This window comes from Balaenoptera ricei, chromosome 8, assembly GCF_028023285.1.
Source record: "Balaenoptera ricei isolate mBalRic1 chromosome 8, mBalRic1.hap2, whole genome shotgun sequence".
NCBI lineage: Eukaryota > Metazoa > Chordata > Mammalia > Artiodactyla > Balaenopteridae > Balaenoptera > Balaenoptera ricei.
The window spans coordinates 62075790-62103723 of record NC_082646.1 but is presented as its reverse complement, the minus strand read 5'-3'; the positions used below and the strand labels follow the sequence as shown (position 1 = coordinate 62103723).

Below are 27934 nucleotides of genomic sequence, written 5' to 3'. Positions count from 1 at the left end.
ATAAAGCCCTTGGACTTTCTGCCCTAATATGATTTTGTTCTATTTAACCTTCTCTTTTCTGGTGTCCTTATTTCCCTCAATCCCTCTCAGCTTGGGAGGGGAACCATAATCTAACAATCAGTAATTAAAATATCTTGGCTTTATGCAAACAACTAGAGATAACCATAAGGAGAAAAATGCTAAGGAACAACCAACATTCCCCACAACCAGTAATTTCTGAAGCTGCAATGTTTCTCTTGACTGCAGTGTCATGGTGATTGCCATGGGAAAAGTCAGAATGTGCTGGAAGCTATGCCATAATATGAAATAAAGTTGCAGACCATTTGGTATTGGAAGACAGAGCAAGCCAGTCTCTGCACAGCAAATGTGAGGACAGAAAAAGCAGCCTCTCATCTTTCTAACAAGAGAGGAACATTCAAGGACGTACAAACATGCATTCCAACTACTCCACTACTAAAAAAAAAGCTGGGTCTAAGAGACTCCTGTTTATTTTTCTACCTTGCCATATTCATATTTGATGGGGGTTTTCTTTGTTTTTATTAATCAGATTCCTATTCACTTTGATCTAGAAAAGCAAAGGCCACAGAATTTAAAATTTCAGAGCGCCTGTTCAGGGTTAAGAAAAACTGTGTTTGGGGTATACTCATTTCTACTTTTTTTGTAGCCATTATCTAAATAGTCTGAGTTGCATCTGGATTTTCCAATGTAAGGATTCAAGTCTCTGGCTTCCGCTTCATTTTCTAATCCTCATACAATCCTTTTGTGGTAATAAAGAAGGTACTAATAATAGGTAAAATAATACAGTTCCTGTCCTCAAAGATTATTATCTAGAGCAAATAAAATATATACAATGAACCATACTACATACTCTTCTTCCTCACCTACCTTCCAAATGTTAATGTTCCTTAGGTTTCCAAACTCAACTTCTCATCTCATTTTATATATGATTTCTTTCATCCCTTTAATTATCATCTGATATGCAACTGACCCCCAAAGCAAGATCTTCAGGCTCAAATTCTCATCTGAGAGTCAGATATATAACCCTCTACCAAATATATTCACCCCACGGTCCCACATATTTATCAGAACATACATATTCAAAGTGGAACTCAGCCATCCCTTCAAACTGTATCCTTCCTTCTATGTTCTCTCCTAATGTACACATCTCTATCTGTCAAATCATCTATCAAAACTATTGGGTTGGCCAAAATGTTCGGTTGGGTTTTTCCGTAACATCTTACAGAAAAACCCGAAGGAACTTTTTGGTCAACCCAATATATACAGCCCAGTTTTCATTCCCCTTCCTGATCTTCCTTCTCATCTCTACTTAGAAAAACCATTCTTCAGAACTGTGTCCAAACATCACTTTTTTCTATAAAGGTTTCCTTTTTCATTAGGCAAAATTAATCTATTTTCTATGCTTACATAAACAGTGTTTTCACACAACTACTAAAATAAATTGATTACTAGGTGAGTGACTTTAGGTACTTAACTTCTTTAAGTTTACTATGAATAAACAAATCATAAATTTACTTTAAAACACGTTTGTTTTTAATTCTAGGCTTTAAACTTCTTGAGGGCAAAACTTATCTACCTCATCTCTGTATCCATAGTACCCGATATAGAGTAATCATTCAATAAACACTTAGTGAGTGAATGAAGATAAAGAGACATTTCTCTCTCTGTTGTAGAATTAATTTTCCAGAAAAGTTACACATTGAATTAAATGTCTAATCTGCTGTATCCCCTTTGAATCTGGGCTATATTAGAAGGCAGTTTCTTGCTATCAGCACCTGTGAATTAGACCTTGTCAAATCCACACTTCTCAGGAACAGCCCCACAATTGTCCTCATTTTCACCCTGTGGACCTTGGCTAAAGTAGGTATTTCTATATGCTCTACAAATCTGTCAATTCTCTGTTCTAGAATCCCTGAGCATTTTAAAAAACAATTTCTTAAGAACCATCATGAAAGGATATTCCTAACGGAGAGCACCTAATCTAAAAACTTCAGGTCTAACTGGGAAGATGGGTTCACTGACTCTATGAAAGTACAGGAAATATTTGTATGCTTATAAAAATAAAATAATAAAGATAATAAACTAAGTTAGGGAAATATTAAATATGTTTTCCAGTAACATTAAGCACTTTATGAGTATTCATTTACCATCCCTTGGGACAAAATAAACTTTCCAGGAGCCCCTAAATTTTCACAAGATGCCTATGAGATTGCTTAATTTCCTGCAGATAAAAAAGTATATTAGAAAGACAACCCTGACTCCTTCCTAGTCTGTACAAGTGTTCATAGCCTTTCTGATTTCATGACTAGGAGTTCAAACTCCTACATTTTCCATCAGTGAGCTCACCGAATGGGAGTCTCACCATTCCTCAGAGACATCTTCAGAATCCCATTCTATAACACAGGTTTATTTTTTCTTAAAAAATTTTAATCTTTCCTCAAGTTGTCATTGCAAAAATCTCTACTGCTAGCTTTGCATTTCTTTCTGTTATAAACTGCCAGTTCCTTCTTTTCCTAATTATTCTCAAAATAAAGGACTTTTAATTTACATATATTGAAAGTAAAATTCACACACAGTTCCTAAAGCATACATTAAAAATTATATACGTTAGAACTTCATATAAGAGAAATTCTGGGGCAGGGTTTCTATACTGAGGTCAGTGGTCTTATTCACTTGATGCATCCGTAGTCCTTCAAAGGCATACTGAGGATCAAGGATTTTTGACTACAACTGATTTACTCTGGCATGAGAAAATTGAGGCTCTAAAACCCTGATATTTAGACACCATAGCAACTTTAACCAGACTTCTGCTAAGCTTCCAATACCATGTTCATTTGTCTTCTTTCCCTTTCAAAATTCAATTTAATGTGAAAACTGACTGATCAAATATTCCCATTTTGCTTATATTAATTTAAATAAAAATCAACTAATATAAAAGAAAATTTGATCTAAAGTATGTAACATTTATAGGTCCAATGAAACCAATATAACCTAAGAATGACTCTATGCCCTGTATTAACAGAAAACAAAGTACTGGCAAAAATAACACTTATTTGCATAATCACTTTTTCAGAAATGCTAAAACACATACTTTGCCTCGATGTCAGCTTTCTCTCGTACTGCATGAGCCATCTGTTCAGTCTCAAAGTACTTCTTTTTGCCTTTAGCTAAATCTTTCACTGTCTCTTGCAATTCAGTTTGGATCTTTGTCAACTGGTCCACACACTGTAAAATACAAAGTGCAATTATTATGATTTTAGTCTTCAGGCTTACAGAAAATGAGTTTGTCCTAAGAACTATGCACTATGCCCTCAGGATGGAAACCCAGGAGAAGAATCAGCACTTTTAGTACCCTTCAAATTGCAAACTGAAATACAGTGAACAGCTGGTACTCCCATCTCAAGTAATGTACCGAATAGTGTCACAGTTTGCTTAACAACTCTGCTTTGAGAAATAACCTCTGAGTGCTACTGATAACTGACATTAAGCTAAGGCATAAGAAGAGCAACAGTGAAAATGCTCTTAGTGTTGGAGCATAGCAATAAAGGCAAAGGATTAAAGCAATTCTGTAATCTTCATAATATTAATAAAGTTTCTCTATATGTTTGGGGAACTGATGGTACAAAGGATACTGAAGGATTCACTTCTGGGAAAGGAGGATTGAAATCTGAGAAGTCTGGCCACGGAGCAACTAAGCCCATGTGCCACAGCTACTGAGCCTGTGCTCTAGAGCCCGCGAGCCACAACTACTGAGCCCACGTGCCACAACTACTGAAGCCCACGTGCCTAGAGCCTGTGGTCCGCAACAAGTGAAACTACCCCAGTGAGAAGCCAGTGCACTGCAACGAAGAGTAGTCCCACTCCACACAACTAGAGAAAGCCCGAGCGCAGAAACGAAGACCCAATGCAGCCAAAAATATAAATAAATAAGAAATCTGAGAAGTCTGACAGGATAAGCCCAAGATGAAGGAGAGAAGCAAGAAACCTGGGTACCACATAACAATTATTACTCAAAACTATCCCCAACTCAACTCTTTGCATACACATAGAGATTCTAGGAGAAGAGACAGACATAATAACTGAAAGAAATATTTAACAAATAAACTCTTATAACACAATGGGGCCAAAGTAACACTGCTTTGGGACTCTTCTGGATATCCAAAGGGGGAATTATTTTCCCCAGTTTGAAACAAACCACTGAGAAGTTTCACCAGTCTGAGGCCAGTTCAGGGCAGCCCCCATTGAAAAACTTCGGAGCCTGGAATAGCATCGCCAGTGCATGGTGGAGACTGAAAAAACACAGCAAAGCAGGAAGAGACATTGGTAAGTAAGGGACTATTTTGCCAGGGTGAGCAGTGTGGAATAGAACAAGGACATCAGAAAAGCAAGGATAAAGCACAAATAAACTTAGACATGTGACATATAGGCTAGAGTTTCACTACTTTACAGGAAGTGAGAGATCTGGAAGGTTCCCTATGGGTACATTTACTGAGCACCTAATAAGTGTCAGGCTGTGAATAAAGGGTAAAATAAGACAAAACAAAAAAACACCTCTTTCCCTGCTGCATGAAAACTGGACCCTTAACTTCCAAAGTCTGTGTTTCAACAGAAACCTAAGACACAATGTCAACTGGGTTATTCAGCAACACGATGTATAAATATGAATCTACCTGATGGGTAAATTGCATCAACTTGGGAGAAACTACAAATGAACTACAAATATTTGATGGAGAAGTCTTGGCTTTGGGCTTCTGTGAGTATGGTCATTCCTTATCTGGACATGTCCCTTGCAGGGACCTTGGAAGCTCTGTCTATAGAGCTGTAATAAAAGGTTTTCCTCTCCTTTAGAGTCTGTGGCTACCCCTGCACATGTGAGTCTCATTCCCTTGTCCCAGACCTGTCACCTGGGGACCAAACAGAATAACTCTGATCAGCTATGTAGACTGAAGCATAAACTGGTGGGAGAACTAATTCTACTAATGCAGGATGCCGCCCTGCTGCTTAACTGTGTTCCCTGTCCTAATGTCCTTCTAAGTAATCCTCATGCCAGGTGTGGCCTACGATACTCATGAGTCTGAATGTTTAGTTACATTTAAGAAGACTCCCTATGTGCACTGCACAAGCACAATACACTATGTCCAGCACTTTATAGGTATTACATCACACTCAGTCCTCAAAACAACTCTGTGATAAAAGTATTCATATTAGTCCAATTTTAAGATGAAGAAACAGACTTAAAGAGGTTAAACAACTTACCCAAAGTCATACGGTGAATTTACCATTATAGTATGTACCCTAGTTTTGTGATAACCATGTTTTTAAGGTTTCACACAGTTACTTTATCTTAAAATAGTAAGCTTTAAAAGAATTGACATATAACTCACATACCCCAGTGGTTTTTAGGATATTCACCAGGTTGCACAACCATTACCTCTGTCTCATTCCAGAACATTTTCATCACCCTAAAAAGAAACCCCATACCCATTAGCAGTCACTCCCATTTCCACCTACCCCCTAGCCCCTGGCAACCACTATCTACTTTCTGTCTTCATAAATTTCCTATTCCAGACATTTTGTTTAAATGGAATCAGATAATACATAGCCTTATACATCTTACTTTTTTCACTTTGCATAATGTTTTCAGGGCTCATCTACGTTGTATCATGTACTAATTCTTCATGCCTTTTTATGGCTGAACAATGTTTCATTATATAGACATACTAAAATAGTAAGCTTTTATCTTGCGAAAAATCTTTAATTTTTAATAGTCCTTATCATAAACAAATCTCTTATTTACTAAATAATACCGTGACAACCTGATACTCCTATAGAGAAGTGCTAAACATCCCAATAATGCCATGTTTGCATGTGTGAAGAGCTGAAAGAATGCTCCATGGCTACAATTAGATATTAATAACTAGGAACTGGGGCATGGTCTGAAAAAAGACAACTGTGTTTAATGGGCAAATGGGATGGATTATTTAAAAGAGGAGTCAGGTATAAGGTATCTACATCCAAAATGTTCATCCAAAACAATGAAACTTGGTCTCAGAAAACTGATCAATGAAGGGAAGCCCAAGAGTCCCAGGGTGATATTAAGCACTGAAAGGGTCTGCTAATTTGAATATTTTGAGAGGAAATGAAACACAGTAGGTCAAACGTTTTCCTGAGGACTGCAAACCACGTGGATAGGATCTCAGTATATTCACACAAAGTGAACACCATGGGTACCTGTACATGAGCACATATGCATGCACACATGTGTGTGCGCACACACACACACACACAGAAACACAAACACATAGTCACTCACTCCTTATATCCCTACCCTTTAAAGGACATCTCTCCTTAGTCTCGGGTAACCAAACATCTTATAGAGATTACTTAATTCATTTTCATTTATAAAAGGTTATTAAATTAAATTACTTTCTATATGTGTCACAATATCAGATGAATTTTGTGGCAGTTCATATCTTTAAAAGGATTTCTCAAAAATCTCATCAGAAAACTCTGGTTGATTCTATTCCTACTTGCTTTCTCCCTTTACATAAGTTTCTAAGATACTGTTTATCAAACAGTATTAGAGATAGCCTGTGTGCACACTGAAGAGATCTCTTATGATCCTTTCTTCCCTAACATTCATTAAAACGACAATCAAATGTTTCCATCACCCAAGTGAACTGTTCCAAGTGAGAGTAAGCTGGGTTCTTCTTCAAAGGAAAATGCCTGCACATAACAAAATATCAAAAATATTTATTAAATAAAAGTCATCAAACTTAATTTGCAAAGGAATAGGATTTCCTTTCCAACTTTTAAAACAAATTTCTTCTGTAGAAATCCAATTTTCTGAGGTGGATTAAGTCATATACTTAAAAACAAGCTTAATAATAACCATGTTAAGAAAAGCCTTGATGTGATACATGCCCAGCTCTTTCTCAAGAGTTATCAGCACTGAGCAGACAGAGAAATGAATGTGTAAGTGTACATTAGGGCTAAGGGATCATACAAAATGACAAACTTGGATATTAAAATTCAGGATCCTAGTGAAGAAATTAAAAGTATGATTCCTGAGTATGACAGATACTAGGATAGATAGACTTGCTAATAACTTGAAGACAGGAATAAAAATAAAGGTAACTTGGATCAATACATTGAAGGCCTACAAACTAGTACATCCTCTGACCCAGTAGTCCTGTTCTGGAAATTCATCCTAAGAAAATAACTTTTGGGACTTCCCCAGTGGTCCAGTGGTTAAGACTCTGCGCTTCAGCTGCAGGGGGTGAGGGTTCAATCCTGGTCAGGGAACTAAGATCCCACATGCCTCACTGTGTGGCCAAAAAGAAAAAAAAAAAAAAAAAGAAAAGAAAAGAACTTTTTAAAAAGTTAACTTTTATTACCTTAGTGGTAATAAAACAGAGGAATGACTAAATAAAGCAGAGTAAATGAAAAATTTATTCAGAAGTAAAAAATAATAAACATAAAGCTTGTATAGAAACATTAACAATTAATTTGGAAATAGAGGATGCAGAAAACAGGATATCCTAAAACAAATTATCCATGTATTAATTACAACTACTATAAAAACTAATTAGGCAAAGGAGTAGGGAACATCTATAAATAGTCTACTGAGGTGAAAAGTTGTATGTATTTTTCTGTAAGCCTATTTAAACATTAAACTCCAAGTATTTTTAAAGGATTGAATACGATTTGGAATTAGGAAGTAGTATATTCAAGTTCCTGCTCAATAATTTACTACCTAAGTCTCTCTAACATTCTTAGCCTCAGTTTCATCATTTGAAAAATAATAATATTTACATACCTAACAGGTTGTCATGAAAATCAAATGAGACTATAATGGATATGGTAGCAGTTTACAAACTCTAAAGTATCATACAAATGTGAATCTCAATTATTTCAAGGAAGGTAAACTCTAGTATAAATGAGAAAGATATGGATAAAAGCATAGCTAGTTTAATATAAGAATGACAAATGTTAACTAGAATTATTGAGGTGATCATTTTGCAATATACACAAATATCAAATGATTACATTGTACACCTGAAACTAATAAGTCAATTTTAACTCAATTAAAAAAAAAGAATAGATTAAATTTTAAAAAGCCATAGATCATTGTGGCTCTTGTTTTGATTTATAAGCAAATGTCAGCATACAGAAAATGATTTAGAAAAAGCCATGATATAATTCTCATTATAATCTTCACAACAGTCAGACGCTTTATAATTGTATCTGAAATTATCCCCAAGTATTATAAAAGAAAACTGATGAAGTAGAGAAAATTTTAAAAAGAACATGACCATTAAAATGTTACAGAGGGGGGCTTCCCTGGTGGCACAGTGGTTGAGAATCTGCCTGCCAGTGCAGGGGACACGGGTTCAAGCCCTGGTCTCAGAGGATCCCACGTGCCGCGGAGCAGCTGGGCCCGTGAGCCACAGTTGCTGAGCCTGCGCGTCTGGAGCCTGTGCTCCGCAACAAGAGAGGCCGCGATGGTGAGAGGCCCGTGCACCGCGATGAAGAGTGGCCCCCGCTTGCCGCAACTGGAGAAAGCCCTCGCACAGAAACGAGGACCCAACACAGCCATAAATAAATAAATAAATAAATAAAGGAATAGTGAAAGTTATTAAAAAAAAAAAAAAAATGTTACAGAGGGGGGACTTCCCTGGTGGTCCAGTGGTTAAGACTTCACCTTCCAATGCAGGGGGTGCGGGTTCGATCCCTGGAGGGGGAGCTAAGATCCCACATGCCTCACGGCCAAAAAACCAAAACATAAAACAGAAGCAATATTGTAACAAATTCAACAAAGACTTCAAAAAAAATTTACAGAGGGGTTAAAATCCAAATATATAAACAATTCATACAACTCAATATCAAAAAAACGAACAACCTGATTACAAAAATGGGCAGAACATGTGAATAAACAATTTTCCAAAGAAGATATACAGATGGCCAAAAGGCACATGAAAAGATATTCAAAATCGCTAGTCATCAGAAAAATGCAAATCAAAACCACAATGCGATATGACTTCACACCTGTTAGAATGACTATCATCAAAAAGACCACAAATAACAAATGTCGGCAAGGATGTGGAGAAAAGGGAACCCTGTACTCTGTTGTTGGGAATGTAAACTGGTGCAGCCACTGTGGCAAACAGTATAAAGGTTCCTCAAAAAACTAAAAATAGAACTACCATATGACCCAGCAATTCCACTCTTGGGTATATATCCAAAGAAAATGAAAACACTAATTCAAAAAGATACATGCACCTCAATGTTCATAGTAGCATTATCTACAATAGTCAAGATATGGAAGTAACCTAAGTGTCCATCAACAGATGAATGGGTAAAGAAGATGTGGTGTATATATATATATGTATGTGTGTGTGTGTGTGTGTGTATACACACACACACACACACACACACACACAATGGAATACTACTCAGCCATTAAAAAGAATGAAAATTTGCCATTTGCAACAACATGGATGGACTTAGAGGGTATTATGCTTAGTGAAATGTAAGACAGAGAAAGACAACAACTGTATGTTAACATTTATATGTACGATCTAAAAAATAAAACAAACTAGTGAATACAACAAAAAAGAAACAGACTCACAGATATAAAGAACAAACTATTAGTTACCAGTGGGGAGAGAGAAGGGGGCAGGGGCAAGAGAGGGGATATGGAATTAAGAGGTACAAACAACAATGTATAAAATAAATAAGCTACAAGGATATATTGTACAGTGTAGGGAATATAGCCAGTACTTTATAATAACTATAAATGGAGTATAATCTATAAAAATTTTGAATCATTATGCTGTACAACTCAAACTAACATAACAATATAAATTTTTGTATATATTATAAAATTTTATATTATAAATATTATACCTCAATTAAAAAATGTTACTGAGGGAGAATTTTAAGTCAAAATTGGTTGTGGGCTTCCCTGGTGGTGCAGTGGTTGAGAATCTGCCTGCCAATGCAGGGGACATGGGTTCAAGCCCTGGTCTGGGAAGATCCCACATGCCGTGGAGCAACTGGGCCCGTGAGCCACAACTACTGAGCCTGCGCGTCTGGAGCCTGTGCTCCGCAACAAGAGAGGCCGCGAGAGTGAGAGGCCCACGCACCGCAATGAAGAGTGGCCCCCGCTCGCCGCAACTGGAGAAAGCCCTCACACAGAAACGAAGACCCAACACAGCTAAAAATAAATAAATAAATTTATTTAAAAAAAAAAAAAAAAGTTGGTTGTGATCATGACAGAACAAGTTGTTTTAGACTATCTTCCTATAGTCTAGAAACTGTAAAAGTTAGACAAAAGAGATTTTTAGAAATAGCCAGCATTAAACAACAGCAATATACGCTGGACTTAAGGGACTGTGATATCTGGAAGAACAGAAGCACAGCTAGGTAAGCTCTACATTCACCTTGACTTTTCTCCTTAGGGCAATTGTTGAATCATGGCACAGAGATGTAGGATATAAACACAAAGTGGTTTTTTACTAGACTGTGGAAACAGAGGTTGGAGTTTGTGGATGCCCAAAGAGCAGGAACTTGAGAGGCCAGACCTGGGAAGAAGGGTAATACAGAGAAGCAAATCCAAAAATCTGCATGCAATTTCCCTGAGTCATCAGTTGACTTCTAAATGGCATGTGTATAGTGAAATTCCAAGAAATTCAGGAAAGAACAGTAGTTGAAAGGTTAATAAGCTGAGCAGTGAACAGAGGGATCAGAGAAGCTACATCATGTTGAGAAGACAAAGGTTGGAGTTCAAGTCTTGTCAAAGTAGAAAGGCTTTGGTAAGCACCCCATACTTTCAGGTAAGACCCCAGGAATAAGGACATAAGTGAAATAGACCAGACTAAAAAGCCTAAAACCAGACCCTAACACAATCAAGGTGATCTGATAGTGTTCCATATGCCTGCTAGAAAACTTAACTCTCTTTGGAAATAGAAAACATCTTCCAGAGCCTCTATAATTTTTATCCACAATGTCCAGGACTGTGAGGCCTACTAAACCAGTAGACCCAAATAACCAAAAACAAACAAAGAAACAGTAAATGATAAAAAGAGACCTATAGTGATTCAGATAGTGGAATTATGAAACAGAGATTAGGAGTGACACATTTAAGAGGATAAAGAAAAAACATGGAGAACTGCACCAGAAACATGGACTCCATTTTTAAAAAATCAAATAAAAATTTCAGAACTGAAAAATATACTGAAATTCCAAAAGATAAGTTTTAAAAGCAAATTAAAAATAGCAGAACAGCATAGTAGAACTATATACAATAGGCAAGACACAAAAACAACCCAAGTGCCCATCAACAGACAATTGGGTTAAGAAGATGTGGCATGTACAGGGAACTTTATTCAATACTCTGTAATGACCTATATGGGAATAGAATCTAAAAAAGAGTGGTTATACGTGTATGTATAACAGACTCACTTTGCTGTACAGCAGAAACTAAGACAATATTGTAAATCAACTATATTCCAATAAAAAAAATTTTAAAAAAAGATGTGGTATACACACACACACACACGATGAAATATAATTTAGCCATAAAAAAGAATGAAATATTGCCATTTGCAGCAACATGGATGGACCTAGAGAATACCATCCTAAGTGAAGTAAGCCAGACAGAGAAAGACAAATATTGTATGATATCACTTATATGTGGAATCCAAAAAATAATACAAATGAATCTACATACAAAAAGAAACAGACTCACAGATACAGAAAGCAAACTTATGGTTACCAAAGAGAAAAGGGAGGGGAGAAGGGATAAATTAGGAGTATGGGATTAACAGATACAAACTACTATATATAAAATGGTTAAGTAACAAGGATTTACTGGATAACATAGGGAACTATATTCAATGTCTTGTAATAACTCATAATGGAAAATAATCTGAAAAAAATATAAAACTGAATCACTTTGCTGTATACCTGAAACTAACAAAATATTGTAAATCAACTCTACTTCAATCAATTAATCAATCAAAACAAATTAAAAGAAAAAAAAGAAACAGAACAGAGTGTTAATCAGCTGCAAGATATCAGTGGAAAACATTCAGACTGAAGTGCAGAGAGAAAAAAGGGTATTAACACAGAAAATGCAGAAAAAGTACAAAAGACATGGACAGAGTCAAAAGGCCTAACAGCACAAAAGTCATAACGGGGAGGTAAATGGAATTATACTATTAAAACATTTTTATATTGTTCATGAAGTGGTAAAATACTAATTCACATTAGACTTTAATAAGTTAATTTAGAGTAAAGTTTGGAGAGCAGTAAAAGTGCCAATTCATGGTAAATTATAGTAAGTCAGAAAGGCATACTGGACTCTCTAAGGTAATTACTATAAGAATAACAAGATTATAAAATTAAAAAGCTAATAGTGGAGGAAAATTGATAACAAAAAGTGTAACATTACTCAATGTTACTAATCACCAGGGAAATTGCAAATCAAAACCACAATGAGATATTATCTCACACCTGTTAGAATGGTTATTACCAGAAAAACAAATGACAACAAACATTGACAAGGTTGTAGGGAAACTGGAACTGCTGTGCATTGTTGGTGGGAATGCAAAATGGTGCAGCTGTTATGGAAAACAGTATGGTGGTTCCTCAAAAAATTAAAAAAGAACTACCATATGATCCAGCAATCCTACTTCTAGGTATTTATCCAAAAGAAGTAAAATCAGGATCTCAAAGAGATATTAGCATTCCCATGTTCACTGCAGCACTATTCACAAAAGTCAAAATATGGAAACAACCAAAATGTGCATCAATGCATGAATGTATTAAAAAATGTGGTATAGACATACAATGGAATATTATTCAGCCTTAAAAAAGAAGGAAATCCTATGCATGCATCCATGCAACAATATCGATGAACCTGGAGGACATTATGCTAGGTGAAATAAGTCAGTCACAAAAGGACAAATATTGCATGATCCCACTTACATGAAATATCTAAAATAATCAAACTCATGGACGCAAAGAATAGAATTGTGGTTGTCAGGGATTGGAAAAAAAAGGAAGGAGGGAGTTGTTAACCAACAGGTACAAAATTTCAGTTATACAAAATGAGCAAGTTCTAGACATCATCTGTACAAAAATACTGTATTGTACACTTTAAAAATCTGTTAAGAGGGTAGATCTCATGTTAAGTGTTCTTATCACACTAAAATAAAAAAGAAGAAAATAAAATACAAGATTATCCAAATATAGGCAAAAAAAAAAAAAAAAAGCGTGGGGAGGAAGGGTTGGAGAAGTACAGGAAGAAAAATGATGATTTCTGATCCTATGTGGAGTCAATTTGTTGTAAAGTTTGGGAAGTACAACTGGAGGAGCCAATAGTTGTGGCTATGTGTTGCTTTTCTTGCTCCATTGGGAACCTATCTCAATTTTCCTTTGGCGAATCATCTTTTCCCATTTTTAGTCCACGTAGTTTGCATGAAGACTGTAACCTCTGTAACCCAAGATAAGTTGATGAGCCTTAACTCTGGTAGTTTTGTTAGAACTTTGGGGAAAGTGGAAAATGTGGGATTGCTAGCTTGCTAGCTTTGATATTTGTAAATCTGGCACTTTGGGGGGCACCACGTAGAGAGAGTTGCTAAAGAATGAAGCCACTGGGGAAAGCAGAGCTAATGGATGGGAAGAAAGACTGAACTCTAATGTCATCATTTGAGGACCTGGATCCACCCCTGCCTGGATTCCATCCAAGCTGAAATGTTTAGTTATACATTCTCTTCTTGGCTTAAGCCAGTTTGAAGTAAGTTTCTGTCATTTGTAATTTCAGAGTCCTGACAGGTATGCTCAATATATACTTAGTGTTTAACAACTGCTTAAACAAACACCATTATTATCAGCTATAATATAAGTTAATTCACAGATATGAGGACTTGTCAAAGCTCACCAAACATTCTTAACATTCTTTGCCCAGGAATGTTAGTTAAATTCAGGTCAGAGAAGAGCACAAATGGTTTTAACTCTTTCAAAATATTCTGATATTGGGACTTCCCTGGTGGTCCAGTGGTTAAGACTCCACCCTTCCAATGTAGGGGGTGTGGGTTTGATCCCTGGTTGGGGAACTAAAATCCCACATGTCACATGGTGCAACCAAAAAAAAAAAAAAAATTCCTATACTGAGAAATGTAGAACTTCCAATAATTCAATTACATTTGGTGAATGCATTGGCTAGTTGAAACATCGTATTTCCTCCCAGTTAGGAAGGAGTAGTATCAACTCGCTACCTCTGTCTCCCACCCTCTCTCTGCAGGCACTGATGGACACATACACACACAATGCTTTTTCTTCCATTAGAAAGCAATGTTTGGTCAGTGGTCACGTAGTTTATTCGCTAGGTTTGTTTTGAAAGAGATAATTTTGAGCAAAGATAAAACTGAGGCATTCTTATACAAATATGTTAAAACCCACTGATATTACAGTGAGTGCTTGAAAGAGATACATTTAACATATTGATTTCAGGCTACTAAAATCATCTTTGGCAAACAAGGAAGATTAGTTTTTTTTGTTTTTGTTTGTAAAAAAGTAGTGACAATCCAAAGGACAATTAGAATCAAAACAATGGATGGCTTGCGAAATGTTATTTCCTTAAATAATCACTTTAATATTTTCTAAAGTATTAATACTTCCATAAGAAAAATTTAATTGCTTATTAGGCATCACGATAATCTCTAATTTTGTAAAACTGTGTCCTTTCCTAAAAGGACACAATTCAATCACCTACTTTCAATAGCAAGCTTTTCATAAAAATCACATTTAATAATGATTTTTTCTATGAATTTTAAAATCCTGTACAAAGAAACATATCTATTTAAAAACTTTTATGTAACCTATACAGCTAAACTTTAGAGTAAACTATTTTTGGTAATAAGTTTGCTATATATGGTCAAGATATGGTAACAGGGAAGAGCCAATTTTGACTCCATGTTGGATCTGTTTCTTTGACTTTAACCTTTGCTTTTCGTTGCTTTTGTTATTATAATCATACATAATGGCCTGCCTCAGGGAACCCTGCCCCTCTGCCCGAATGTTAAACTAAAGTGCCTTTGTTCAGCTCACAAGGAGACTATCTGACCGGGCCCACCTGTGAATGGCTTCAGAAAAGAAGAAATTAACCCATCCCCTCCCCAATGCTGGCCAAGCCAGGCAAAACTAACAGCCTTTTTACTTTACTTCCTCACCTCTTCCCCCTCTCTGTTCTATAAAAGTGGTATCCAGACCCTGGTAAGATGGTTATTTTGAGACATTAGTCTGCCATCTTCTCAGTCTGCTGGCTTTCCGAATAAAGTCGCCATTCCTTGCCTTAACACCTCACCTCCCAATTTACTGGCCTGTAGTGTGCGTAGCCAGCAAAGCGAGCTTAGACTCAGTAACAATGTGTCAACTTCCTTTAAATTATTATGCAAAATGGGTCAAGTTGAAACTGAGACCAATTTTCTCAAGACTTAGTGGGATTAATAACATTGTAACTATTTTAATATACACCAAACTACGTGAATCTATTTACTTAAGCTGAAAAGTATTTGTAAGAAGTGTTTACTGAGCTTTCAGAATGTCCACAGATTCAAATTACACTCACCTTTGTCAGTTAATAAAATACAGTAGTTAGAAGGAACATGTTGAAATCAGAAAATCCATGTTAAAATCAGAAACATTTGGACCATATAGAAAAACTCAAAGTGTACAATGCAATTTAACATAATCTTGCAGATTATAAATGTAGCAGTGAGATATTAAAATGCATACAAGAAAAGAACAAATAGAAACGATACCCTTTTTAGTTGCTGTTCTTTTAGGCTTTTCACTGTCCTTGCAGGCTCAGAAATGAAGTTTTTATAGTTTTCACATATATTGATCCGAGACTGGGCTACCTGCATTGTTCCCTCGAGAAAATATTTCCAAACAGGATACATGCTCCTAAATTCAAAGAGGGACAGAAAAGTATTAGGCAGAGGAAAGGAAGAATAAGTTGCCTAACCTTTTGCTCACTGGCTAGCACTGACAAACAAAATGAATGTTTTCTTTATAGTTTAAAGTGTATTTATATTGGTTCATAGGTAGTAGCATTTTTAGCATATATAACAAGTAGAAACTTGGAATACACTCTATTCCTCTATAGCTTGACAATGGGCTATTTTGATTCATTAGCTATTCTTGATACTGAAGTAAAGTGATACAAGGATTACAATTCTAGACAAAGCTAACACTATAAAAATTAGTGAATAATTCAGACTTTCCAGGCCTTTCACTGTTTCAGGAGTGTCATTATGAATATCAAGTTTCATTATTTCATTATGCTATTTTCCTGATTTTACAGATGAGGTAACTGAGGCTCAGATAGATTTAGAGTAGCGGTCCCCAACCTTTTTGGCACCAGGGACTGGTTTCATGGAAGACAATTTTTCCACAGACGGGGGGCGGGAGGGGGGAATATGGTTTAGACGGTAATGCGAGCAATGGTTCAGGTGGTAATGTGATCGATGGGGAACAGCAGATGAAGCTCTGCTAGCTCGCCCGCCCGCCGCTCACCTCCTGCTGTGCGGCCCGGTGATGGGTTGGGGGGACCGCTGATTTAGAGGATCACTCTAGATCACAATAGAGTGTGGCAGTACTGAGATATAGACGAATACCTCTAAAGTACATTTTCTTTCAACTTACATAAACTGACGTGGCTGGAAAAAAAATCATGAACAACTGTTTATGTTCTTGAGAAGTCTATTTGTTAGAGAAAAGAAGTCTATGGTATCATTGCTCTACATCTGTTTCTCTGTTGTAATAATGCTTAGCCAGCATCACGTTGCGGCCTGGAGTCATTCCAAGCAAGTCCCATCACCTTTGCTTGATAAATGTCCTCTCAGAAATCTTTTGGTAAAGTCAAAGAATTATTCATCCTTTGCTTTCTGTGGCCAACTTCCTTTTCAAACCTTCTCTTCTGCTTTGCTAAATGCCTTAGTCAGTCCCAATATGCTCCTAAACTAGTTACAAACATATTTTATAACTTACCATAACAATGAATGGTACCTTGTTAAAAAGAGATACTTGCACCGATAGATTATAATATCCATCTCCTAAGATTTCCCTTCTTGTGTCACGTGGATTTCCTACTATAGCAATGTATGGGACCATGTGCTACATAAAATGCTAGCTGTGGGTCAATGGATGACAGTGTGAAAACAAGAAAAAGAAAATTTGCCTGGGTCTCCATCCTACTTGGAACTAAAAAAAACTTGAAGCTGTACTTCTCAACCAAGGGAATAAACAGTTTGTGTAATGGATTAGTAGTTTGAAATACACCAAATACATCAGTTTCGATGGAAATATTCACTTATTTAAGCAGAGGTATGTTACTTTCCCTTTGGAAAAAAGAGTCAGTGTGTTGTGCCAGCAAAAACTGTCAGCATAAAAGCAACGATGGGCTTAAGAAGAGCAAAATGAATACGAGATAATAAATGTTAACTAAACCTATTGTGGTAATCATTTCATCAATATATGTAAATCAAACCATATAGCTGTACACCTCAAACTTATACAGTGATGTATGTCAATTATTTTTCAATAAAACTGGAAAAAAAACCCAGCAAAATTAATGTCCTCCATGGCCTTACTGCATGACTACCAATGGAATCTAGAATGTAAACTCACCACAGAACCTCCTAAGCAGTCCAGATAATTGATTTTCTCAGAGAATGAACCAAGAGAAAAATTCAGTACTATGTTTTGCAATTATTAATTTATACTTAAAATACATTTTTAAATCATAATGAAAATGAGCAAGGACAATTATGAACTGTAATCCGAAGGAAGGAAGGAATAAAGGAAAGAAGGAAGGACAGAGGAGGGGAATAAGGAGGAAACTATGATCGCCCCTTAGGTAGCACCCTCTTCCTTTTACCTCTTCATCTAGTTGACTGCTGCTCATCCTTGAAATCTCAACTTACATGTAACTTCCTCAGGGAAGTCTTGGGATCACCACCAAGCCAATGCACAGACTCAATCAAGTCCCTCCCTGTTATTTGTTCACATGGTTCTAGCACTATTCCTTCAATTACAAATATTTTTATGTTAATTGTTAATGTTTGTCCCTCTCACTATAGTAAAAATTTCATGAAGGGTATATGTCTTTCTCACAATTGTATTGTTATTTCTAGGGCCTAGCACATGGCCTAACCATTAGAAAGGTTATAATCAGTATGTGTTGAATGAATGGATGAATGTATAAATTATGAGGACTGTACAATAAAAAGAAAAGTCCTTTCATTACAGAGTTTAAAAAGAGATCTTTAGAGACTAGCAGACAAATAAATAGCAGGCAAACATATTCACAACAATGACACACCATGACTCACGAAATTTGGGTACCAGTCAGTCAGAAGACCTGGGTTCAAGTTCTAGTTTAACCAATATAATCGTATGTAGCACATCTCACTATACTTTCAGTTCCTCAACTGGCAAATGGAAAAATAACAAAAATACCAGCACCATGCACCTCACAGGGCTATTTTAACAATTAAATGAAAATGATGTGAAAATTCTTGCCACACAGATTCTTTTAAATGAATAAATAGTAATAGTCACAGAATTGTAGAAGAAATAGAAGTACTTCTTGTTAACACAATAGTGGTAGTTCCAATGGCAGTGGTGTTTTTCATTCCAATTGGGAAAAAATAATAATGGGTTATAGAGTGATTTTCTAAAAATTTTATTACACTAGGCTTCATATATATAATTTTGAAACATAAGGAAATGTATCAAGCATTTATGGTATTTTGTTATTCTGCTCAGTTCAGGAAATGAGGCTCAAAATTATATAAGAAAGGAAGAAAATTCTTTTAAGAACCTATCTCATTCTAGGCACTATGTCATGTATTTTACATCTGTCATATCATTTAATCTTCATGACAACTTTGTAAAGTAGGCATTATCCCCATTTTGCAGAGGAGAAAAAGTAAGGCTTGGAGAGGTTGTGAAATTTTTCTACAGCTATTCACCAGGAAATAGTACTCTCATGGTCATAACCTAAACTTTGCCATTATCAATAACTACCCCTCTGCTCTAACACCAATTTAATCATCTAATCTCTGACCAACACCTCTTGTTTCCACTCACTCCCTTTAGGATTCTCACTTCAACAATTACTCAACCCTATCAGAGCCCACAATCCATTTCATCCTACCTCCTTTCCACTGTCTTTCACTCCCTCTCATAATCTCCCTTTACAGCTCCTTACCCAGCCTAGATTTCATGGTCCACCATTATGATCACCCTCTAACGTACACCCTAGCTGCGCACGGGCTTTCTCTAGTTGTGGCGAGCAGGGGCTACTCTTTGTTGCGGTGCACAGGCTTCTCCTTGCGGTGGCTTCTCTTGTTGCGGAGCTCAGACTCTAGGCACGCGGGCTTCAGTAGTTGTGGCACGCGGGCTTCAGTAATTGTGGCATATGGGCTCAGTAGTTGTGGCACATGGGCTCTAGAGCGCAGGCTCAGTAGTTGTGGCACACAGGCTTAGTTGTTCCATGGCATGTGGAATCTTCCCGGACCAGGGATCAAACCTGTGTTCCCTGCCTTCGCAGGCGGATTCCCATCCACTGCGCCACCAGGGAAGTCCTCTTTCGGTCATTATAATCTACAAATTCCAAACTTGGTTAAATCCAAAATTCTGTTTACACCATACCAATGTCTGTTCAACAGAACGTTGCTGGAGTAAACAATAATCATGCTGCCTAGTCTCACTTTCAACTGATGTCAAATAATCCCTTAGTGCCCCCCAGCAATCCTACTATATTCCCCTAATCCACTTATTTGCTCACTCTTCTAGATAATTATTTCCCACCTTTTCCTCTCATCTCAAACCTCTAATATGACCACACTTTCAGCTGATAATGAAGTATGAAGACAATGTCCACATGCTCCCTCCACATCTACCTATCTCCCTGCTTTTGCACCCATACACTGTGTCATCCCTCTTTTTACTCCAATGAATTACCTGTGCTCCGAAGGCCAACCCTTCACATCTGTACTACACTATATAACCTCTAACTCAACAGCAATCCAGTAATTGTGCTTTCTCCTACAATATCAACTTTTCCCTCTCTACTGGATCATACTCATATAATGTCTCGCATCTTAAAAAAAAAAAAAAAAATCCCTCCATCAACCCTCCATTTCTCTCCAGCTACCACCCCAATGTCTGCTCCCTTTAACAGCAAAACTCCTCAAAAGAAATGTCTGAAATTACTGTTTCCACTTCTCCTCCTGGTCACTCTTGATTCAATTCAAATAAGGTTTTAACATCCACCATTCTAAAATTACTTGTCAAGGTCATCAAAGATCTCCCTGTGGCTAATACCAATAGTCAATTCAAGCTTTGGGTCTATTATTCAGTCTATCAGCAGTACTGACCTAGTTTATCCTTCTTGAAATGCTATCTTCACTTGGCTTCTAGGATAGCTCTCCCTCTTGGTCTAGCCTTATCTCACTAGCCACAATTTAGGCTCCTTTGCTAGTTCTTCTTCATCTCATTGCCCCGTAAATGCTAGAGTGTCCCCACAGTCAGCTTCTTCTCTTCACACTCACTCTTTAAATAAGCTCATGCAGTCTCATGGCTTTAAATACTGTCACTATGCTGACTATTCCTGAATTTTTAATTCAGACATCTTCCCTAACCCCTCAGTTGCCTATTTAACATATCCAACTTGGATATTTAGTAGGTATCTTAAAACTAACATGTTCAAAAACAAATTCTTGATTTCGTTAAAATCTGTTCTGTTAATCTATTCCATCTCATTGACAGCTACTCAAACCTCTAGTTGTTCAAGCCAAAACCCCTAGAATCATCATTGATTCCTCCTTTTTTTCTCATATTCCACATCTGATTCACCAAGAAATACTGTTCACTAGACTTTAAAAATATAATGGAATCTGATTACTGTCTATCTCTTCCACTGCTACTACCCTGGTTTCAGCCACCATTATCTCATGCCTGGATTACTATAATAGCCTAAATGACCTCTCTCTGATTTTGCTCTTGTCTCCCTAAAGTCTAGGCTCTACACAGTATATCCACTGCAGTGCCAACCACTTCTAGGTACTCTGTTTTCTTTTTACTATGCTTACTGTCCTTGTCACCAAGTGACAATGTTTAATTACTCATATGCTTATTGTCTTGTCTTCTTTCACTAGAATGAAGACTCCATGCAGCAGAAGCTTTGTTTTATTCACTCTTATATCCTCAGCACCTAGAACAGGGTCTGGCACAGCAGGCACTCATTCAATATATATTTACAGGAGGAAGGAGAGGAGGGAATGATGGAGACTAGATTCAAACCCAGATCTGTCTGGCTCCCAAACCTCTGCTCTTCTGCTGACACAAGATTGTTCTTGGTCCAGCATTACTATTAAAGAATTTTTAAAAAGAGTCTCTTCACTCTAATAAAGGTGTATACTAAGTTCTTTGTGTATGTCTTACACAATTTGTGCCTCATATTTCCTGTACCATTATTATTTTTTGTTAAAATGACTCATCTTTTAAACTAAAATATATGTATCTTACTACTTCATATTCCACTCTAATTGAAAAATAAAACTTGCCATAATAATTAAGTTTTAATTAGTAAAATTCAAAAATATTGATCCATATACCACCTAAAATCACGCTGTGAACTATTTCTCATTTGACTATTACACTGGAAAACAGAGAAAACCTTATCAGGGAAAATTTTTATTAAGAAATAAACCAACAAATTTATTTTGACTGTAGTGGTGGTCACACGAATCTACATATGTGATAAAACACCACAGAACTTAATATGCATACACCTACATACACACAAATAAGTACATGTAAAACTGGTGAATTCTAAATTAGATTGGTGGATTGTATCAATATCAATTTCCTGGTTGTGATGTTGTATTATAGTTACGCAAGATATTACTACTGGGGGAACTGCGTGAAGAGTACAAGAACACTCTTTGTATTATTTCTTAAAACTGCACATGAATCTATAATTTTTTTTTTAAGTGAAAACAAAAGTTTAACAAACAAAAATCACAGATCTACCCTTGGCCTGGAATACAGCACCACACATCAAGAAGACTCTAGAAAATGTGACAAGTTGAATTCATAATCTAAGATTAACTTACATGGTGACTGATAACAGGAGAAAGTATGGTATTTAATAAATAAGTGTTCATGTATTGCTGTTTTTGGTAGTAGGAAGGGAGACTATCCTCAGCCTAGGTAACAGAAGTAAAGGCAGGGAGAATGACTGATACTCAGTCCAGCTGAGGTTTGATAAGAACTGCAGTACAACTGCAGCTTAAGGTGCCCAAGGGTTGGGGAACCAAGCATGAAAGAAGGAGAAATGGCCAGAAAGGAGGAAAGAAAGGTAATTTGGGGTCAGGATTCTTCCTGGCTTTTGATATCATAAAAAAATTTTTTTTTTAATTTCATACTATTAGCAAGGAGAAACAATAGAAGATTTTCAAGTAGGTGGTGAGAGTAGGCCTATTTTACAAAGACATACAGACGTACAGGTTGGTGGTACTGTGGCAATGAAATCGTGAAGGGGAGAGATCACAGACAGAGAAGCAGCTACTTAACATTCCTAAGAGAAGATGAGGTCTGAAAAGAAGTCACAGTTGGAGGCAGCTGACTTGTTGGTTCCCAAGCTGAAGAGTTAATGAAAACACAGATCATTACTAGTTTATAGGCAATACTTAAAGATAGAAATATAGATAAGATTACTCAAAACAGTCACAAGAGAGCTGAGGGAACTCCAAGAAATATTTACATAGAAAGGACTTGCTATGGTCTGAATGTTTGTGGTCCCCTGAAATTCATATGTGGAAATCCTAATCCCCAAAGGTGATGATGGTATTAGGAGGTGAGGCTTTGCAGAGGTGAAGGCAGAATAGTGCCCTTATAAAAGAGACCCCACAGAGCTCCCAAACCCCTTCTACCAAGTAAGGGCACAGCTAAAAGTTGAAAAGTCTGCAACTCAGAAGAGGGACTTCACCAGAACCTGACCATGTCAGCATCTTTGTCTTGGACTTCAGTCTCAAGAACTGTGAGAAATAAATTTCTCTTACTTATAAGCCACCCAGTCTGTGGTATTTTGTTATAGCAGCCTGAACAAACTAAGACAGGACTGAAAAACCTGTCCTCAAAGATTTAAACAAACAAACAAAAAAGGTCTAAGAGAAAGTAGTATTACAGAAGTCTAGTTTCCAGGCAAATGGGGGTGGGTTTAATGGCATTAAATGGTGCATGTGTCATCAGACTGGCGAAAATTTTCAAAGACTGACCATGTGCCCTGTTGGTAAAAAATAAAAAGAAATGGGTAATTTCAAATCAAATTTGAAGACATGTAAAATATACTAAGACAGAGTTTATGAAGGTTAATTTATAGTTTCACATTTTAAATGTATAAACCCTTTGACCCAGCATGTTCCCCTCTAAGAATTAACCCTATAGATATACTTTCACAATGCACAAAGATATAACTATGTGCATACATGAGTTATCCACTGCAGCACTATTTGCAATAGTAATAAACTAACTACCAACAGAGAAATGGATAACAAAACTATGATTTACCCACACTATGGCACTAACATAGCCATTAAAAAGAAGAGGGGACCTGAACAAACTGACTTGAAGGGACATCTAAAATAGACTCCTTAGAAAAGGGAACCCTCATACACTGTTGGTGGGAATGTAAACTGGGCAGTTACTATGGAAAACAGTATGGAGGTTCCTTAAAAAACTAAAAATAGAGTTACTATATGATCCAGCAATCCCACTCCTGGGCATATATCCGGAAAAGATGAAAACTCTAATTCAAAAAGATACATGCACTCCAATGTTTGCAGTGGTACTATTTATAATAGCCAAGACATGGAAGCAACCTAAGTGTCTATCAACAGATAAGTGGATAAAGGAAGATGTGATTGATACACACACATACACACACACACACACAATGGAATGTTACTCAGCCGTTAAAAAGAATGAAATATTGCCATTTGCAGCAACATGGATGGACCTAGAGATTATCATACAGAGTGAAGTAAGCCAGACAGAGAAAGACAAATACTATATGATATCACTTATATGTGGAATCTAAAAAATAATACAAATGAACTTACTTACAAAACAGAAACAGACTCACAGACAGAGGAAACAGACTTCTGGTTACCGAAGGGGAAAGAGGAGGGGGAGGGATAAATTAAGAGTATGGGATTAGCAGATACATACCACTATATATAAAATAGATAAACAATAAGGATTTACTGTATAGCACAGGGAACTACATTCAATATCTAGTAATAACCTATAATGGAAAAGAATCAGAAAAAAATATATGTATGTGTAACTGAAGAATCACTTTGCTGTACACCTGAAACTAACATAACATTGTAAATCAACCATATTTAAATAAAAATAAATAAATAAAAAATAAAGTAAAATAGGGCTTCCCTGGTGGCACAGTGGTTGAGAATCTGCCTGCCAATGCAGGGGACATGGGTTCGAGCCCTGGTCTGGGAAGATCCCACATGCCGCGGAGCAACTGGGCCCGTGAGCCACAATTACTGAGCCTGCGTGTCTGGAGCCTGTGCTCCGCAACAAGAGAGGCCGCGATGGTGAGAGGCCCACGCACCGCGATGAAGAGTGGCCCCCGCTTGCCACAACTAGAGAAAGCCCTCACACAGAAACGAAGACCCAACACAGCCATAAATTTAAAAATAAAATAAAATAAAATAAATAAAATTAAAAAATAAAAACTAAAGTAAAATAGACTCCTTAGGTATGTGTATGGAAGGTGTATGTGTGGAGGGAATTACAAAAGCATATGTATATAATAATTCTAGTTCTGTTAAAAACAGCACAACTGTTTATGTTCATGTATGCACTGCACAGGAAAAATATGGAAGAAAAGACCACATACTTCTAACAGCAATTACTCTAGTAGAAATGTGAATGGAAGATGCTTGGCAAAGAGGATGAGGTACACTTTATACTCTGTTACACATGCAACAAGAATGCATTATTTGGGTAAGAATTTTTAAATTAACAATACAAATATAAACAAAAAAAGTTAAAGGGAAATTTTAATTGACTAGAGCTGAAATAAACTCCTAATAAACAAACAAACAAAAAATGGCAACTGCCATTCTCACCCTCAATCCTGATCTATTGTCTTTTTTCACTATGGCACCACCATCCTCTCAGTTGCCTAAGTTAAAAAACCTGGGAGTCATTCTACAATCCTTCCTCTCCCTCCCTCTACTTCGTCCTTCAGTCAGTAAATATTTATCAAATGCCTTCTATGTTCCAAGAGCTATTTTAGATACTGAGAAAACTACTTCATAGTTTGACAGTTACAGAAAACTGTTTGTAGTCTGTCTCAGAACAAATTTGACAAACACAAAAAACAAAACTGCCAAATCAATAGCAAGTCCTCTAGCTTCAGTTTTCTAAAAATCTCTGAAATCTGCCCCACAACCTAATTTCTACTATAATTTTCATGGTTCAAATAAGAAACGATGAGGGATTAAATTCCTGCAATTCTATTCTTTCTGAATTCTTCCTCATATCCCTTTAGTCCACCTTCATACAGTTACTGAAGTATGTTGAACTTGTCATTCCTCTTATGGAAATTCTTTGATGCTTCTGTTATCTTCTGAATAAAAAAGAAACTCTGTGATATGCAAAGTCCTTCATGATGCCTATCTAGGTATCCTCCAGGTCCACCACTCCTCTTACCCTCCAACCCATACACACTTCATTGCTACCTAACATTCATATTTTCTCATGCCTCCCTGCATTTAAGGTGTTACTTCTGCTTAGAATTCCTTCTGCCCAACACTGATGAACTCCTGCACATCCTTTAAGACTCAGCTCTAGAAGCCTAGGTTTTCCTCTACAGTCCCAATGCACCTCTACTACTACCCAATATCGCAACTGTTTATAGTGGCTATCTCCTTTAAGCTCCTTAACAACAGGAACCATACCTTCTACTCTCTTTAATACTGAAGTCTACTTTAACAACTAGCATGTAAGTAGATATTTCACATCTATCTCATAAATAAAGAATGAATGAGGGACTTCCCTAATGGCGCAGTAGTTAAGAATCCGCCTGCCAATGCAGGGGACAGGGGTTCGACCCTGGGAAGATCCCACACGCAGCAGAGCAACTAAGCCCGTGTACCACAACTACTGAGCCTGCGCTCTAGAGCCCATGAGCCACAACTACTGAGCCCGCATGCCACAACTACTGAAGCCCATGTGCCTAGAGCCCGTGCTCCACAACAAGAGAAGCCACCGCAGTGAGAAGACCACACACCACAACGAAGAGTAGCCCCCACTCACCGCAACTAGAGAAAGCCTGTGCGCAGCAACAAAGACCCAATGCAGCCAAAATTAAATAAATTAATTAATTAAAAAAGAAAGAATGAATGAATAAATGACTGACTGTTTTTTTATTTTTTTTATTTTTGGCTGTGTTAGGTCTTTGTTTCTGTGTGAGGGCTTTCTGTAGTTGTGGCAAGCGGGGGCCACTCTTCATCGCGGTGCGCGGGCCTCTCACTATCACGGCCTCTCTTGTTGAGGAGCACAGGCTCCAGACGCGCAGGCTCAGTAGTTGTGGCTCACGGGCCTAGTTGCTCTGCAGCATGTGGGATCTTCCCAGACCAGGGCTCGAACCCGTGTCCCCTGCATTGACAGGCAGATTCTCAACCACTGCGCCACCAGGGAAGCCCTGACTGAGGGTTTAAACAGCTGTGTGACCTTGAGTAAAGCATACAACCCGAGACTTAGTTTCCTCGTATATAAAAAGGGGATAATCATATGTACCTCACAGGTTTGATTATCACGTTTTGATAATCACGGGAGATAAAGTTCCTAGTATAGTATCTGGTATACAGTAAATATTTAGTAAAAGTTGGCTTAACATACTTTTAAAAATTAGGTTGCATAAGCTAGCCTGGGAGCAGAACCTTATCTTTATTTCTTTGGTAACCTGCATCCTGAATTTCAAACAAACTTGGAATAGAACCTATCTGTAAGTTGGAGTCCTTCTTTACTCTCTAGCAACCAATCTCTTCCTTGGTCAGGCTTTCCTCATGCCAGCAATACTGAACATATCATTCTCACTTTCACCTCAAGGCTTTGCTCTGCCTGTCTCTTTCACCTAGGGTTTCATCTCCTCTCTTTTCCCCCCTTAGCTGAACTTTGTAGATACTGAAAAGTCCACAAGAAAATTCCTATATTTATTTCCTGTTTTGCTTTATTATTCCATATTGCAACTACAGATGTATTATTTATAGCTATCATGCCACCTTCCAAGTTATCAGTCTTGCAACTGTGAAGAACTATTAAGGTTTCTTGTGTATCCTGCAGTTTTCCATCTCCATTAAGAAATTACCTGATGATCCAGCAACTTGATTTCATATTCAGATTCCAAACCACACACTTCAATACTGAGTTCTTAATTACCCTGGATTCTCTGCTATTGTTTCATGAGTAATAATTAGTCTTAACTTCAACCAGACTGCAAGCTCTGAAATCCTGTCTTTGACCTCTGGTTCCCTCAACACTAAGGACAGTCTTGAGCACAAAAGCTAATAAATACTTCCAAATTAACTGCAAAAAAGACACCAAATTCTAAACAAAATTATAAATACTTTAAAGACGTCTGTATGAAGACACAATTTATATTCCATTGTTGTCTACCTTCTTTAAAATTCGTATGTGGGATATTGACTAATCAATTTCTAGATACCTTGTGGGTGTGTCTGTATACCATATATATATACATATATATATATAAAATATATGTAACTTAGAAACTCTTTTCCCC

At 37.0% G+C, this 27934-nt stretch overlaps 1 protein-coding gene across 3 annotated transcripts in view; it reads right to left on the bottom strand.

Moving 5' to 3' along the window:
* Positions 1 to 27934, bottom strand: part of FCHSD2 (FCH and double SH3 domains 2) — a 309032-nt gene that overhangs the window by 147124 nt on the left and 133974 nt on the right. For 2 of the 3 annotated variants that reach the window (XM_059930853.1, XM_059930852.1), the window contains exons 5-6: positions 15849 to 15993; positions 3110 to 3243 (exon numbers count right to left, since the gene is read on the bottom strand). In XM_059930853.1, coding sequence (XP_059786836.1) covers positions 3110 to 3243; positions 15849 to 15993 — 279 coding nt within the window. The remainder of the gene's footprint in view (positions 1 to 3109; positions 3244 to 15848; positions 15994 to 27934) is intronic. The other variant, XM_059930854.1, reaches the window with a different exon arrangement.